This window comes from Vigna angularis, chromosome 11 (assembly GCF_016808095.1).
Source record: "Vigna angularis cultivar LongXiaoDou No.4 chromosome 11, ASM1680809v1, whole genome shotgun sequence".
Classification (NCBI taxonomy): Eukaryota; Viridiplantae; Streptophyta; class Magnoliopsida; order Fabales; family Fabaceae; genus Vigna; species Vigna angularis.
This window is the reverse complement of record NC_068980.1, coordinates 2514659-2532799: the sequence shown is the minus strand read 5'-3', so window position 1 is coordinate 2532799 and position 18141 is coordinate 2514659. Positions and strand designations below refer to the sequence as shown.

The window sequence follows — 18141 nt, the reverse complement described above, 5'->3', positions numbered from 1 at the left end:
TGATTATTACACTAAAAAACATTTACCATAATATTAGAATACAATCTCAATAGAAAAAGAAAATGGATTGAATAATATTTCTTTATTTCTTTATTTAATTTGTTTTTATATTTTTATATTCAATTATATTAGTTGTTGAACGTTTAATCATAAATTACAAATATTTATGACTACAATATACAATATTATGACACACACTTTAAATATTTATGTTTGTTAAATAGTGGTTTATGTTGGGACAAATAAGATTATTTTTTTATTTGCAACATTATAGAATTATTAAAACAGGAATAAGATTATTTTCCGGTTTTCATAACGATATGCAAACACAATTTTCACTATTATTAAGAAATACAAGTACATAATAATACAAGTACATTTAGTACCTCGAAATATACATAGTTAAACTTAAACCAGTATGGATGAAGGAATTATATTCCTTTTATATTACATTTATTTAAAAGCTAGGAAGCTGAAGAAACATAGAACCCTTAGATAGAGATACTGTTGGGTATTCCTCTGAAGGTCAATCCCTCCTCACTGGAAGGAAAAAGTAGAGTGTAAGGCATTTTAGCAGGTCCTGTGCGGTTTCTCAATGTCTCATCATTGTTTTTCTGTACAAGCTTTTGTTCAATTTCAGCAAGTTTCGTTCCGAACCTCTTAAAGGCCTCCAATGGCCCGGCATCTGAAGTCCAAAAGTCCCCACCTTCTCTCTCTCCAAGGTAGAACTCATCAGATGCATGCCTTGACAATATCTCTATAACTGTAAGGTCAATCAGGGTCTCTTTCTTACCAGTAATAGTTCTCAAAAACTCCTTCTCAGGATTCTTAGCCAACGCATCATACTCAGCAGATCCTTTCTCAGGCATGAATCTTCTGCTAATAGTTGGTCTGTTCAGGATTAAACCACCGTATGGATATTGTCCGAAGTTAACAGCTGCATGAAGGGCTGAAGATATCCAAATGAGGGTTGTGGAGACATCAACCAACTCTCCACGTGTTTGCATCTTTGGCCACCATGGCTTATCTTTCAAATCACCATGACCCACCTGAACAAGTTCTTTCCACCAAGCTTGGAGTTCAGGGTCTTTTTGAAGTGCCTCATCTGACTTGTAATAGAATGCCACATACTCTTCCACCCACGACTTTATGGCAGCCCATATCTCCAACCCATCAGAAGCATAAGGATAATCCTCTATCAAAAGCTTAACACCATGGGGAGCAGATGGATCTTTAACTGCAACTCCTCTGACCACCCAAATAACATTGATTAGCACCACATTTGTATAAATCTTGAGACCTTTTACTTTTTAAAATCCTTTGAAATATTGCTTACCTCTTGACAAGATCATTGGGTAGTGCTTGGTCAACGAAAGACCAGTCCTTGTAAATCACAGCAGACATTTCCATAGAGTACCTACTCCACAAGAATGTTTTCTCTATAATACCATCCGCGTTGACCAAGGACTTGCGGGCCAGTGAATTGATGTTCATGGTATCACGGTAGTGAGGAAATAGGAGCTTGTAAACAGGGTGAACCACACTCAATTGCCTGTTTGTTGCTATGACGAAAGGCTCAACAACTGCATGAGTGCTTAGCCTGTCATCCATGTTATTACGTTAATCATTTATTCATTAATACATAAACAAAATTAACTCCAATGCGAATCGATGATATCATACCAATGGCTAACGATTTGATGGTAGCACGAGTCATTCACAATAACATAAGCCTTTGCCAGCAACCAAATGTAAGCTTCCACTCCCTCGTATGCAGGCACATAGACTTCACTGATAGGACCGTATTCCTCACCCTGATCATGTGGCTTACTTAACTCAATGGCCAATGGTGTCAGTGTTCCATCCTCTTTCAAGAAAAATATGGTTCTCGTAGCATAAGTCTTTGTGGTAGATGAATTTATTTTCCTTAAATATGGAATGAGATAGTCATGGTGATCTAAGATGAACAACTTATTGTTCTCGATAGCCTGTTCAACCATGTATAATTAATTAATTGCTATTCACCAAATTCAAATAGAAGAAAATGAGAAACCAAACAGACAAAAGCAATAGCAAACGTTGATGAGAATTAATTTTAATGTTCAACTGGATACTTATATCATTACCTGCTCAACAGTGAGCCCTCCTAATTGAGGCTCCAAATGCTCTTTCGTTATTATAGAGGTATGGTCTCCAAAGGCTTGAGTGTCTAGCGTGCTACGTGGTGGGAATTCCTAGAATAAATTTAACACGCGATGAGTAATCTCAAAATTGGCAGGCAAACATTTTCGGTTACATATAGTTTTTAACCAATCAACTTTGAAATTAAGCTTACCTTAAGAATCTTAATGACATTAGGATTGACACCCGCAATGGTTTCTCTTGCAAATTCTTCATCAGTCATCCATGCAGACTTATCCACTGCATCAAATAAGAACAGTTCAATAGTCCGTCCACGTCATTGAATAGTGTTGAATAAAAAATAAAAGTACATTGCTAATAAATATGTCATTTTTCTTCTTATTTAACATGTGTAGCCTACCTTGCATGACTTTAGGTGGTGGATACTTGAGGAACTGTTCACCATCACTTCGAAAAAGTTCCTTGACAATTGGTATGGGAGCATATTTGCTGAGAAAGTCTGTGGGCAATGTAACTCCACCTTCATAAAGCTTGTGCACTTCAGCAAAACTATCAAACTCAAGACTCAAAATATTTCCATCGAATGCATCGGTCAAAACTGGTAACACATCTTGGGATACCGATTTCAAGGCATAAGCGAGAAAATCGGATGACTTCAAGTGACCAAAAGCTTCGTCTCTTGGAAGGTAAACAAAATCGCTAGGCTTCTCACTGTTAGGATCTGTCGAGACGAACACATATTACATGTTAGGTCTAAACCAAAGCATGAAAAGTACATAATACATCACAACAAAAAATGAATAAAGTGGGTAACCTTTTGTAGTTTTGGGTCTTCCAGTTCTTCCTCTACGAGGGTAAGGCAAGGTAGAACCTCCAAGAACAGGGCGAGCAAGGGCTTCACCTTTATCTGGGTTGCCCAAGTCATTGTAGACATCATAATCGTAAACTCTATCCCATTCCTTTCGTTCTCCAGTTCCATCGCCTCTTACAACCTTCAATTCTTCTTCTCTGTACTTCACAAGTGGGGCTGGTGTCTCGCCAGGAAGATACGTCTGCATTGTTATATCATCAATAACTTGGTTTATCTATATGGTGTGTGAAAGACGAAGAAGAAGAAAGAATTAAATGAAGTAGCTTACGTTGTTGGCAAAGAAAATACGATCAGTCTTGTAGACTTTGGAATTGTAAACCCAGGAGTTGCATACGAAGTGAATGGTTCCGTGGTTAGGAATGTCTTCGAGAGTGAGAGATTTGAGGTAGAACTCATTCTGCATGAAATTCTTAATGTAAAAAGCGCCGGGAATTCCGAAGTCACTGTCCCATTCGAAATTAACATCGTATGCTTCTTCACTCGCTCCCAACGTTGGCAATGATATCTGTCCTCTTAACTTCGTAGCCGTTCCAACTTTTCCTTTTCCTTGTCCTATCAATTTTCACACCAAATTTCACATTTTCAAATTCAATTCTCACATCAATCTTACAACAAAAATTAATAAATTATCTTATTCAATTTATTCATTACTAAAAATTATATCTAAATAACAACTTTTTATAATAATATTTTAACAATAAATTACGTGTTATTATTTTATTAGTTTTATTATTTTATTAGTTTGTTTAAATTTATTTTTAAAAAAATATTTAAAACATATCATGATCTATCATTTAAACTAAAAAAATTATTAAAAAAACATTTTCTTTATAATTATACTTGATTGGATGTGTTATGTATCAATATCCTTCTGCCAACAAAAGTATTGAATCATTTTGATGAGATAATAAAAAGTATTACCAAAAAGTTTTGTTTCTATTTGAAAAACCATTGACCCAATGAAAGATAAATTATTATACGCATTTAATAATAACATATATTATATTGATTTATTGATTTATTGTACGAGACCCGCCAAGAAAAGTTAACAAATAATTTACATCATTAAAATAAGTTTGGTTACTATTAAAAGAAGCAATTTGCCTAATGAAAGATAAATTATTATATTATAAACATACATGATTGATATGGTATGAGAAAGTCAATACATCCAAAAATATGAGCTAGCTTCAGACTGAGCAGTGTATATAAGAAATGAATTATTTTTGAACTCTTGAGAATGCGATCATGGAAGGTTTGTGAATAAATGAAAGTGAAATAACGTAATTAGAGTAAATATGAAAATTGAAAGATGTTTAGAGTGTGTGAAGTGTTACCATCAGCCTTGGTGGAACTGATGAGCTGGATGGAGATGGAGGTGGCGAAAGCAGTGACGGCGTCGACGAGACTGCCGGCCAAATCCAAGACGCTGTCAACGACGTTGGCAGGGTTGAGGATGGTGTTGATGTCCAACACATTCTTTCGCATAAGCACCACAGTTCCCTTTATCTTCTGCTTGTTTCCGAAAATTCCTCCCAATAACGACATCTTTTCAACTTCTTTTCTGTTTTCTCAATCAAACACTGTTCTTCTTCTTCTTAGATTAATGAAGAACACAACCAAACCACTCCTTCTATTTATACACATCCAACTCTCTAACATACCAAAACATGTCTTTCTTTTTTTATTCCTTTTCCCATTCAAATCACGATTAAGCCATGTGGCGGACCTAACAACCTTCATAAACCAGTTTAATTATCATTATTAATTATTCTTTATCTTCTCAACTTGACTCTTTTAATCTTAATATTATACTAATCTTTCTCTTCTTTAATTTATATTACTATTCGCTTCTATTCCATCTGTGTAAAAAGTATCATCATTACTCGTGGGAATCGTTTCTACCCCATGCACAGGTTCCTGTTTAACATGTTAACCACATTTTTATTTTTATTTTTTAAATCCAATCTAATACAAAAATATTTTAATATCAAATCAGATTGGATCTTCTATTTTCTTTTTACTCCAAATCGATGCTGATCAATAATTATTATTAACTTATTCACAAATTTTAATAATGATTAATTGTTGTCAATTATTCATCGTTTTCAATAATGATTTATTTGTATACGAGCTGATAACCAGTTTTATATTTTTATATCATACATGGCTTAGGCTATAAACTGGATAAGCTGAATTAATAATTGTTTATGTTTGTTCTAATTTTGTATTGAGACACGTTTTTTATTACATATATTTCAAGTTATTTATTGTCTTACTACATGTAGACTATTTTGGTCATATACGTATGATTACTAAAATATTCTGGTAAACTTTTACGGATTCTTTTTGATATGATTTTTTTAATTTATTATTAGAGGGGTTATTTCTTTTTATATAGTTTAGAAATCCAAATTTAAATATATTTTTCTTGTTCAATGTCTCAGATGCGACAATTAATCCTATCGATATCATTTTAGCGAACTTAAGATCGTATTGCATATTCTAGCATATCGTAATAGAAAGAGAGAGTTTAGAAGATAACATTCTTATCATTATAACTTTTGCAATATAAATAGTTAAGCTTCCACTTCATTGATCAACCCGATATGCAAATATTTTAATAATTTTTTCCAAAAAAATAAATAAATTTAGAAAATAAAATTAGACTATGTATAGGCTAGTTCTCTTTATATATACTAGTGGTTATGGGTTTTTATCTTTTTTTTACCTAATCACCCAATCACATCTTAATCAACATTAGTTGATTAGTTGATTGATTCATAGTTATCATTAATTAAATATTAATTTTACTTTTATTCCGTAATCGATCTATTAAAGTGATTGGTTTGAGAATCATCGATCAGGGTGATGAACCTGGTTGATAACCTAAAGTAATCGGTCATGATCAGTGAGTTTAACTTATTAACTAAAAGGATAGACGCGTGTGTCGAGAAATGAGTGTTCCTTCTATAAAATGCACACACATAACATCTATTTCAACATTGTTTTTCAAGTGGTGATGAATGAAGACTTTGTTGGATTTCGTAGGTTAATCTTATGTTACAATCAGCAGCCTGGAATTAACATTTTTCACCATGTTATCCTATTTGATAAATAGCATTAAAAGAGTGAAAAAAATTACTTCACATCAACGACATCAACTCCGTATTACAAAAATTAAGAATCTAGTTGTTAACCTTCCAATTAAGATATGCATTTTGCAATACTAACAATATGAACACAATAGTTGCATTTATTATATTCTCAACATTATACAAAGTACAAACACAATTTCTTTATTAATAGCAAACACACGAGAAGTTTCAAGCAGTGGAGATACATAACTTAGCCAAATGAAGAAATCATATTCCTTCTATTTGGCATTTATTGAAAACAAACGAAACAGTGCAATAACCATATAGCCTTAGATGGAGATACTGTTGGGAATTCCTCTGAAAGTCAAACCCTCCTCACTTGAAGGATAGAGCAGAGTATAAGGCATTTTAGCCGGTCCAGTGCGGTTTCTCAATGACTCATTATTGTTCTTCTGTACAAGCTTCTGTTCAATCTCTGCAAGCTTCTTCCCAAATCTCTTAAAGGCCTCTAATGGCCCAGCATCAGAAGTCCAATGGTCACCACCATCTCTCTCTCCAAGATAGAACTCATCAGACGTGTGCCTTGACAAGATCTCTATAACTGTAAGGTCAATAAGGGTCTCCTTCTTTCCGGTAATAGTTTTCAAAAACTCCTTCTCAGGGTTCTTACCCAATGCAACATACTCAGCAGACCCTTTTTCAGGCATAAATCTTCTGCTAATAGTTGGCCTGTTAAGGATCAAACCACCATATGGATATTGTCCAAAGTTAACAGCGGCGTGAAGAGCTGAAGCTATCCATATTAGGGTAGTAGAGACTTCAACCAAATCTGCAGAAGTATGCATCTTTGGCCACCATGGCTTATCTTTCAAATCACCGTGACCTACTTGAACAAGTTCTTTCCACCAAGCTTGAAGTTCAGGGTCTTTTTGAATTGCCTCATCTGACTTGTAGTAGAATGCCACATACTCTGCCACCCACGACTTGATGGCATCCCATATCTCCAGCCCATCAGAAGCATAAGGATAATCCTCAATCAAAAGCTTAATACCGTGGGGAGCAGATGGATCCTTAACTGCAACTCCTCTGCACCCGAATAACATTGATTAACACCAGAGTTATATCACGTTCGATTGAATTTAGATTGTCAAATGTTTAAGTAATACATATATTACAAATTTGTTAATAAACTTTACTATATTACTCACCTCTTGAGGAGATCATTAGGTAATGCTTGATCGTGTAAAGACCAATCCTTATATATCACAGCAGACAGTTCCAAAGAATATCTGCCCCATAAGAATGTTTTCTCTATAATACCGTTTTCATTGACCAAGGACTTGCGAGCAAGTGAATTAATGTTCATGGTGTCACGATAGTGGGGAAACAAGAGTTTGTAAACAGGGTGTAGCGCACTCAGTTGCCTATTTGTTGCTATGATGAATGGTTCAACCACTGCATGAGTGTTTAGCCTGTCGTTCACGTTATAAGAATCAATCATCAGATACATTGACAAGTTTAATTGCATGGATCTAATTGCAAGTTCACAATAGCATACCAGTGGCTAACAAGTTGATGGTAGCATGAGTCATTCACAACGACATAAGCCTTTGCCAATAGCCAAATGTAAGCTTCAACACCCTCGTACGAAGGAACATAGACTTCACTAACAGGACCATGGTTGTCGCCTTGAGGATGCGGCTTGCTTAACTCGATGGCCAATGGTGTCAAAGTTCCATCGTTTTTCAAGAAAAATATGGTTCTTGTGGCATAAGTCTTTGTGGTAGATTCATTTATTTTTCTCAAATACGGAATGAGATAGTCATGGTGATCCAAAATGAACAACTTCTTGTTATGGATAGCCTGTTTAACCATGTACAATTATTAATTGATTGTTGTTCATTCGAATGACATCAGAGGAAAAATGAAAGAACAAGGCATTTTAAGTTGAAACTTGATGCTCGTATCATCATTACCTGCTCAACAGTGAGCCCACCCAAGCTAGGCTCCAAATGTTCTTTTGTTATAATGGAAGTATGATCACCGTAGGCTTGAGTATTTAGCTTGCTTCGTGGTGGAAACTCCTGGGACAATTTAACATGTGGTGGATGTGGTCAATAATCTCAATTTGAAAAGAAAAAGGCATGCAAAATTTTTAGCTGCATGTAATTTGTTACCAATCAACTTTGAAACTAAGCTTACCTCAAGAATCTTAATGACATTAGGATTAACACCAGCAATGGTTTCCCTTGCAAATTCTTCATCGGTCATCCATGCAGACTTATCCACTGTGCCAAATAAGAGCAATTCAAAAGTCCATCCATGTGATTGAATGTTGAATAAAAAATAGGAGTACATTGATGAATCTTTTGTACATATTCAAGATATGTAGCATACCTTGCATGACTTTAGGTGGTGGATACTTAAGAAACTGTTCACCATCAGTTCGAAAAAGTTCCTTGACAACTGGTATGGGAGCGTATTTGCTGAGAAAGTTTGTGGGCAATGTAACTCCACCTTCATAAAGCTTGCGCACTTCAGCGAAATTATCAAACTCAAGGCTCAAAATATTTCCATCAAATGCATCAGTCAATACAGGCAACACATCTTGGGCCACAGATTTCAATCCGTAAGTGAGAAAATCGGATGACTTCAAGTGACCAAACGCTTCGTCTCTTGGAAGGTAAACAAAGTCGCTGGGCTTCTCACTGTTAGGATCTGTCGAGACGAACACATATTACATGTTAGAGAAAACCAAAGCATGAAAAGTATATATATACATTGCAACAAAAAATGAATAAAGTGGGTAACCTTTTTTAGTTTTGCCTCTTCCGGTTCTTCCTCTACGAGGGTAAGGCAAGGTAGAACCTCCAAGAACAGGGCGAGCATGGGCTTCACCTTTATCTGGGTTGCCCAAGTCATTGTAGACATCATAATCATAAACTCTATCCCATTCCTTTCGTTCTCCAGTTCCATCGCCTCTTACAACCTTCAATTCTTCTTCTCTGTACTTCACAAGTGGGGCTGGTGTCTCGCCAGGAAGATACGTCTGCATTGTTATATCATCAATAACTTGGTTTATCTATATGGTGTGTGAAAGACGAAGAAGAAGAAAGAATTATATGAAGTAGCTTACGTTGTTGGCAAAGAAAATACGATCAGTCTTGTAGACTTTGGAATTGTAAACCCAGGAGTTACATACAAAGTGAATGGTTCCATGGTTGGGAATGTCTTCGAGAGTTAGAGATTTGAGATAAAACTCAACTTGCATGAAATTCTTAATGTAAAATGCACCAGGAATTCCGAAATCAGTGTCCCATTCAAATTGAACATCATATGCATCTTCTCCCGCTCCCAAGGTTGGCAATGATATTTGTCCTCTCAAATTTGTAGCCTTTCCAACCTTTCCATTCCCATGTCCTAATCATATCAAATACACACAAAATTTAATTTACTTTCTGCTTATTATGTTTATATCCTTCACTAATCATTGTTAAGACGTAAAATATTAGTAAAACATATTTAAGCTCTTTAGAACAAAGCGATTGGCTAATTCAAAACAAATCACTGTTATTATAAAAATAAAATAAAATTCTATCCACGTGTTATTTCCTTGAATGAATTCAAAGACAAAAAGCCTATTTCTCATGACAAATAAAAAGCTCATTTTACTATCAGAACAATTAAATAAATTCTAAATAAGTAAAAAAAGCTTATTTTCAATTGAATGGAAAATTTAATTGGAAAGTCACTACAAAGCCACTTCAATCTCTCCACTTTATATCCTTCGCCTGCAAAACGGTATACTTAGTAATAATTGTCAGGATTAAGGATGTCAATGGGATAAGGTGACAGTGATCCTTTTTCGTGCGATTATCCGAATAAAAAATTATATAAAAATTATAAAAAATTGTATAGTTATTAAAATTAAAAAAAATCATATAAAAATCTGTAAAAAAATTATATGTAAAATTAAATTTTAACATTTAATAAAAAATAACAATATTCAAACAAATTCTAATAAAATATAATACATAATTATTATTAGCAGATACAGATGTATATGAATACAAATCCTATAATACTCATATCCACTCCTATAACATATGAATATAAAAAATATTTGTATCGTTATTTGGTAATATCTATTTCTTACCCGTATATCAGTGGATACATATATCTTTGACGTCTAAAAATAAAATAACATTAAAAAAATAATGATAGAGTAATATATTTTTACATTAATTTGATATAATATAAACATAAAATAGTTATAATAGAGTAAATTTTTGTATTTTTTAAGAGTAAGGATAGTATAGCATACGTTGATGAGACACTTAAAAGGGTAAAAATGGTCTTAAAAAAAAGTGAACTTTTATAGTAAGCAAAAAATAAAGAAGAGTGGTGAAAAATAAATATAAAAAGAATTACATGTGTTAAAGTATCACTTTTTTTTAAGAAAAAATAAAGTAAAAAGTTAAAAAAATTAATATCGAATAACGTAAAAAAATTATATACGTCAAAATATTATTTTTCTTAAAAAAGAAATAATAATAAGATGACACACTAATATAATATAAAAATAAAATAGTTATAAAAAAAATTATATTTTTTAAGAAAGAATAGAATAAAAATAATAAACAATAATATAAAATGAATGTAAATATTTTGTGGAAGTCAAATTATCTCTAAAGAAAGTTCCAACTCTTTAAAACAAATCAATTGTCTTATTAGTAATAAATCACTATGATGAAAAAAGCACAGACAAAAGGTTATTCGAATAGATCTCATCTTACTATACTCTTGCAAAGCATTAATTGGGTGATTGGTGAGATGAAAAGTTGTTTAGATGAAAAAGAGATTATTACCATCAGCTTTAGTAGCACTGATGAGCTGAATGGAGATGTGAGAAGCAAAAGCAGTGACAGTATCAACTACACCGCCGATGATGTTGATTCCTGTTCCGATGACACCCTTAACACTTGTGATGCTGTTGATATCCAACACATTCTTTCGCATAATCACCAAACTCCCCTTTATCTTGTGACCCTTGCCTCCCAGGATTCCGAACATCTTGCCTGATTCTTACTTTCAACAAACACTATTCTTCTTCTTCTCCTCTCTGTCGACAACACCAACCAACATGTTCCTATTTATAGACGACAACCTCAACTATCAAATCTAACCAAGCATACGTTTTTCTTTACTAAATACTTTTTATATTCTTCATCTTACATTTTTTATTTTACTTTTTGACCACCACCCTTTGACACTGCATTTAATATCTCTTTTGTCTTCTTCTATCTGTCTTATAATGTTACAGGAACCGTACTCCATTCATCTCATCGCTCCACTTTATTTCTTACACAGTTTAAATATTTAAAACTATTTTTTTCACTACTGCAATTTCTTTCACTAAGTATTTTTTTAGTTTCTATTTTCTGCAAAATCTAGCCATAACAATAGAAAGAGTTTTTATTGTATAATTGTAATTAGAATTTTTAGTAAAAATTAAAATATTTTTTATTTTTTAATTTAATAAAAAATATGAAATATTTCTAACACATAATTATGACATACTTTTATAATTATCTTTTATTTATACTACTTTTAATAACTTTGATATCATTTTTGTAATATCTTCTGGATATTTGTGCTGTTTTAGTTTACTATAATACTAAATGAAGAGACAATTATTAGTCCAATAATACTGAGAATGGTCCATCTTTTATGCAGCAAAAGTAAAACGTGCGTCTTTTGAAAAAGTATTCAAGCAGTTTTATTATATACAAATAAAATAAAAATAGAAAATCTTTTAAGTAAACATAAATTGAAAATAGTGCAGTGGGTACGAGTTTCACTATATATTTTGGTTTCATATATAATGATACAATTTTTATCATATTTTCATTTTTATTAAAAAATACATATACCGTGTTTGTATTTTTATTTGTTCTAAACATTAATAACATTGATTAAATATTATGTATGGTAGAATATCTGAGTCGAACGGTTGTCAACAATAAATCGAACGACCGATTGAACGATCACTTTTATCCGGACGGCTAGCAATAGTAAACAGGTCAGATATTAACGAATAGTCAAATGATCACTTCCGAACGATCGTCAACCTCCTAGATAGAACGATCGCGATATCATAGAAGATAATGCTAGCGAGACAATCATCATACCATACGCTCGTCAATGTCGTCCCTAATATCGATCGTCTTAATAGCGATCGTCCGTTATTTAAACCAAACGACCAACATGGATCAAATTAACCCAGTCGAGCTAAGAGTCAACAAACGTTCAATCAACTTTATTCAGACCGGGTCAATTAACCCGAATAAACTAAGGAAGAAGCGGTTACAAATATCTAACCATGATAGCGTAAGTTACGGAACTAACCAACCAAGTATCAAAGACGAGGATCACGATCAAGTGACTGGATTGTCCAACTAACTGGATTTTTAGGTAAACGGTTCATCTTACCTCTAGGTTAAATACAAAAAACCTAAAGGAAAGAGGTACATTTTAGATAATTCAGGAAAAAGAGAGAAAATATTGATTTTATGATTGAACCAAAAAGGTTCCGTCATTCCTTTTCTGACTTGAGTGTCTTCGCAGGTACCCACTCCATTCTCCCCGAAGAGCCCTGTGCAAAAGGAAGATATAAGGATAACTATATTGCGAGAAGGTTAAGACGTCATTCATCATGTTCGCATCTCGATCCCAACAATTATACCGAAACACATGGAAATGATATATTTTACTTATCCATTAGATATTTTTAGATCTGTCAATAATTAATTTTTTTAAAATCTATTGATATTCATACAAATATTATACATGATTTTGTTACATCTTCTCAACTTCAACATATGATTTACAATATATTAGGTTTAGGTTTCAACTAATCCCTACATTTAAATAATCACCATCTTACTTACAAGGATTATTTGTCTCCTTTACCAAATTCAACGTGTGTTGTGTTCAACAATCATTTAGATATCTTTTCCACTATATCCACAGGTAAGTTTCCATAACACAATTTTATAAATGACAACGTCTCCTCTTAATCATCCATTTGAAAAAAAGAAAACAAAAGAACATAAAACACCAAAGCTGCTAATGAAAATTAGTTTTTAATTAATTCAAAGCATTATAAATAAAGACTTCAAAATTGATATTTTAGAAGTGATAATGATTTAAAAATAATGACACTCAATTATTTTTAACGAGTTTTATTATTTTGAAACACACAATCTTTCTAAAAATTATTTTTCTATAGTTTTGTGACTTCTTTCTAATATTTCTTCCTTTTTGTTCATTTAGTTAAAGATCGGATACTGATAGGGTGATCTTTAAGGCAAACTTTCAACTTCTATTCGATTAGTTTTTTTGATAGAGTAAGTTGATTTTTTATCCATTTTCTTGGTTTATTTGTTCTTTCTCTGCATGTGACCCATTTTGACTTACATGCATGGTTTCAATTTTTTTTACTAGTATTTATTGATTAGTGATCTTATCGTGATTATGTTTGTGTTGTTTCATATGGATTTAGATGTGTTTTTATAGTTATTGAGCAGCTTGATCTGTCTTTTAGACAAAAAAAAAACTAATTGCACTAGTTTTTTAATAAATAGATACTTTGTAATTGCTAATCATTTGCTTGTAGAATATCTTATTCGTGTGATTGAGTCATACACATATTATGTACATGATTTTATGATTTTGTTACAACTTCTCAACCTCTAGTATTTGATTCACAAAATATTAGATTTCAACCAATTCCTATGTTAAAATAATCACCATCATAGACGAATTATTTATCTCAATTACCAAAATCAATGTATGTTGTATTCAACAAATCATTTAGACATCTCTTCCAATATATTTCCATAACACTAAAAATATATTCTCTTAATCACTATTCAAACGGAAAGAACATAAAACACCAACATGCATAAAGCTACTTATCAAAACTAAATTTTAATTAATCCAGATCATTATATACTTCATCGCCTTCTTAGAAACTTCGTCTGACGAAAATCCATCAAATAGAATTGTGTTTTATTCAAGAGAGAATATAAAAAAAAAAACATTAAACCATAGATTTTAAAAAACAATAAGAAATAAATGTCTATGAAGATCATATCTGGTTTATTGTAAAATTTAGGTTTAATAGGTTCGGAGATCCCTATATTTGTGGGTTCGTTTCAATCGGGTCCTCCAATTTTGAAAGTGATCAATTTGATCCCTAATTTAACAAAATTGAGTCAATAATACCCTTTCCGTTAAATGCAATGAACGTCATTAACTTTTTAAACATGTGGTATGTTGAAGCATCCTTCAAATAAAACTGTGCCACCTGCAAATAAAAGGATGCATCAACATGCCACATGTTTAAAAAGTTAACGCCGTCCATTACATTTAACGGAAAGGGTATTATTGACTCAATTTTGTTAAATTAGGGACCAAATTGATCACTTTCAAAATTGGAGGACCCAATTGAAACGAACCCACAAATATAAGGACCTCCGAACCTATTAAACCTAAAATTTAATAGTAAAATATTATTGGATCTTATAAATGTTTCCTTGAATTGTAAAATTTAATAGTAAAATATTATTATAAATGTTTCCTTGAACAAAATTTTTGACATATGATACGTGAAAAAAAAATAATTAAAGAAAGTATTTGAAAATAAAAATGATTCATCAATAGTAAAATAATTTAAAAGTGAAATTTAACACTATCGAATTAAATGTTTTTTAATTACAGTCAATTAGTTAAATTCTTTATCAGTATTAAATTATTATTTTGCTTGTGGATATACTTCTTCCATAAGTTTTCAATTAACACCGTAAATGAAATGACAAAGTTTTATCTTTTCTCGTAAAATTTGTTTATTCTTTTTTAATTTTATTTTAATTTCAAATACATAAGTTAATATTTTTTTCTTTAATCTGTCTTTGTTTAGTCGGTCTAAGATGATTTTTAAACAACTAATACATTTTTAGTCTCCCCCACTACACGTGTAAATTAAGACGTTTATAATATAGATTGGTTTATGTTAGGATAAAATCAAATCGAACACATTGCTACTTGGTTGATTCTTATGTGTGTCGATTTTGTTTTTGTCAAACTAAATCAAATCACAATCAAATCGATTAAGGGTCATGCTAGTTTAATTTGGATCATCAAATTTTAATAAGAATATTATTGTTTTAACGCAAAATATTTTTATTTTGATAATGCGAGGAAAATTTGCTTATTTTATTACAAGTTTTATTATAAAAAATATTCTATTTTTGTCGTCATTTTATTATAAGAATGAATTATTAAATATTTTCAGTTGTATTTTATCATTTATTGTGGAGTGAGAAGACAAAAAAAGTATAAAAGACAGAAAATATAATTCATATGAAAGAATTTTGTATACATTTAATGGTAAATTGAATTTTAGTATTTTCAGAAGAAGTTCTTAAGAATTAAAATGATTTTACATGATAAATCATTTTTTAATATTTTAGTACAATTATATATTAAAAAATTTGTATTTAAAATTTAACTATATAAAAGCAAAAATTTATTTTATATGTTTCCAGTGAAACGTAATAATATGTGTATTTAGTTTCTTTATAATAATAAAAAAATAAAAAAATAAAAAAAGTACTATTTTTATAATTATAAATATATAATATTTACAATTTTATTATAAATAATTTTATTTACTTTATAAGTAAATTTTTTTAAAAGGAAAAAAAAAAACATTATTACACAGACACTTTCTATCTACTTGTTTCACTGATTCAACAAAAAGAAGAAAAAACAGACACGCGTCTCACAACAGTCGCATAAATGCTTTCTTCAATAGGTTTAATAGGTTCGGAGATCCCTATATTTGCGGGTTCGTTTCAATTGGGTCCTCTAATTTTAGAAGTGATCAATTAGGTCCCTTATTGTGAAAAATTGAATCAATTAAGGCCTCGCCGTTAGTTTCATACTAACACCGTTAAAAGGGGGTGACACGTGTCAGTTCATGATTTTTTTGAATTTTTGAATTATATTTTTATTATTTTTTTTTTATTTTTTTTTTATTTTTTATTTTTTTAAAAGTAAAATTTTTAAATGCCACGTGTCAAACGGATAGTGTGCCACGTGGCAATGGCAGTGTGACATGGCACTGACAGTGCCACGTGTCATTGTCAGGCCACGTGTCATTGCATTAGTCTCAATTTGGTCCCTGTATTTTTATTATGTTGCAATTTGATCCCTATATTTTTATTTTGTCTCAATTTAGTCTTAATTTTCAAAATTAAACAATTTTTTCCCTCCTCAAATTCAAACAAAATTTAAATTGTATATAAATCTTAACAAATATTTTTATGAAAATTGATATTTTTAATAAATATTTTTAACAAGATTAAGATTAAGTTTAATTATATTTATATTTACTTATAGGTATATTTTTAATGAAAATTCACACCAGTATGTTATGTCACTGTTTTATTAAACCCTTATAGGTATATTTAAATAACATAATTAACATTTATATGATTAAGTAAATATAAATATAATTAAACTTAATCTTAATCTTGTTAAAAATATTTATTAAAAATATCAATTTTCATAAAAATATTTGTTAAGATTTATATACAATTTAAATTTTGTTTGAATTTGAGGAGGGAAAAAATTGTTTAATTTTTAAAATTAAGACTAAATTGAGACAAAATACAAATATAGGGATCAAATTGCAATATAATAAAAATACAGGGACCAAATTGAGACTAATACAATGACACGTGGCCTGACAATGACACGTGGCACTGTCAGTGCCATGTCACACTGCCATTGCCACGTGGCACACTATCCGTTTGACACGTGGCATTTAAAAATTTTACTTTTAAAAAAATAAAAATAAAAATAAAAATTAAAAATAAAAATAATAAAAATATAATTCAAAAATTCAAAAAAATCATGAACTGACACGTGTCACCCCTTTAACGGTGTTAGTATGAAACTAACGGCGAGGCCTTAATTGATTCAATTTTACACAATAAGGGACCTAATTGATCACTTCTAAAATTAGAGGACCCAATTGAAACGAACCCGCAAATATAGGGACCTCCGAACCTATTAAACCTTCTTCAATATAATACCTTTATTTTTAAACTTTATCTCTCTTTTATCAATTATAAAAAAATTTGCTGCCAATAAATTAACACGTTGATTAAAAACCTCAAATAATAATAAAAACCATATTAACATCATAAAAAGTTAAAAACAAAACACAATATATAATTTTTTTCACTTATATTAACACCAATTCCTTATTCTTTATTTTGAAAAAAATTATATTATATGGAGTTAAAAAAGTTATATATATATATATATATATATATATATATATATATATATATATATATATATATATATATATATATATATATATATATATATATATATATATATATATGGTTTGTTAATTTATATAATCTGTTGAAGTGTATTATATTTTAATTGATAAACAAATTTCTATTCCTAAAGAGAAAATACTTTAAATATATGAGTATTTTAATAATTTTTATTTTAAATTTAAAATAAAAAAATTATTTAAATACTCTAAATTTTAAAACTTAAAATTTATAATCAAATAATAAAATATTACATAAGATAGTAAATATATATATATATATATATATATATATATATATATATATATGAGTTTGCTAACGTGAGTACGCCTCTTTTTTAGTTGGTACATTTTAGTAATGTGTATCGGGTTTTAGTAGATAAAAATACTCTTATATATCATGATTCTAACTTTTAAGGTTAAGAGTATTTTAATAATTTTCATTCTCAAAACTAAAAAAATAAAAGAAAATTCAAACCCTTACTCACCTCCCTCATTTCTGTCAACCATTTCTCTTTCATCTCTCTCATTCCAACATTTTTTCTGTCATCTCTACTGTAGTCCCAATTGAAAAAATCATAAACATTTGTCGTTAAACAATTTGGCTTTAT

General features: G+C 30.6%; 2 protein-coding genes across 2 annotated transcripts; both read right to left on the bottom strand.

Annotated features, from left to right (window-relative positions):
- Nucleotides 1–321: 321 nt before the first annotated feature.
- Nucleotides 322–4617, bottom strand: LOC108332293 (linoleate 9S-lipoxygenase). The gene is made up of 9 exons (XM_017567470.2): nt 4351–4617; nt 3282–3565; nt 2957–3194; nt 2543–2863; nt 2336–2421; nt 2127–2234; nt 1684–1988; nt 1337–1600; nt 322–1248 (listed from the first exon to the last, which is right to left on the bottom strand). Exons 1-9 carry the CDS (start codon nt 4559–4561, stop codon nt 492–494), a joined length of 2574 nt encoding a protein of 857 aa, XP_017422959.1. The 5' UTR covers nt 4562–4617; the 3' UTR covers nt 322–491.
- Nucleotides 4618–6251: 1634 nt separating this feature from the next.
- Nucleotides 6252–11250, bottom strand: LOC108334142 (linoleate 9S-lipoxygenase). Its single transcript, XM_017569805.2, has 9 exons — nt 10980–11250; nt 9248–9531; nt 8923–9160; nt 8509–8829; nt 8314–8399; nt 8088–8195; nt 7670–7974; nt 7320–7583; nt 6252–7197 (listed from the first exon to the last, which is right to left on the bottom strand). Exons 1-9 carry the CDS (start codon nt 11182–11184, stop codon nt 6441–6443), a joined length of 2568 nt encoding a protein of 855 aa, XP_017425294.1. The 5' UTR covers nt 11185–11250; the 3' UTR covers nt 6252–6440.
- Between the last annotated feature and the right edge of the window lie 6891 nt (nt 11251–18141).

Coding starts and splice junctions, on each gene's coding strand:
- LOC108332293 (XM_017567470.2), bottom strand. CDS start 4,561: ATGTCGTTATTGGGAGGAATTTTCGGAAACAAGCAGAAGATAAAGGGA. Junction 3,566..4,350: donor CAGTTCCACCAAGGCTGATG/GTAACACTTCAC, acceptor GAAAATTGATAG/GACAAGGAAAAGGAAAAGTT. Junction 2,864..2,956: donor AAGACCCAAAACTACAAAAG/GTTACCCACTTT, acceptor TCGTCTCGACAG/ATCCTAACAGTGAGAAGCCT.
- LOC108334142 (XM_017569805.2), bottom strand. CDS start 11,184: ATGTTCGGAATCCTGGGAGGCAAGGGTCACAAGATAAAGGGGAGTTTG. Junction 8,400..8,508: donor ACCACCTAAAGTCATGCAAG/GTATGCTACATA, acceptor TATTTGGCACAG/TGGATAAGTCTGCATGGATG. Junction 7,198..7,319: donor CCTAATGATCTCCTCAAGAG/GTGAGTAATATA, acceptor ATTCGGGTGCAG/AGGAGTTGCAGTTAAGGATC.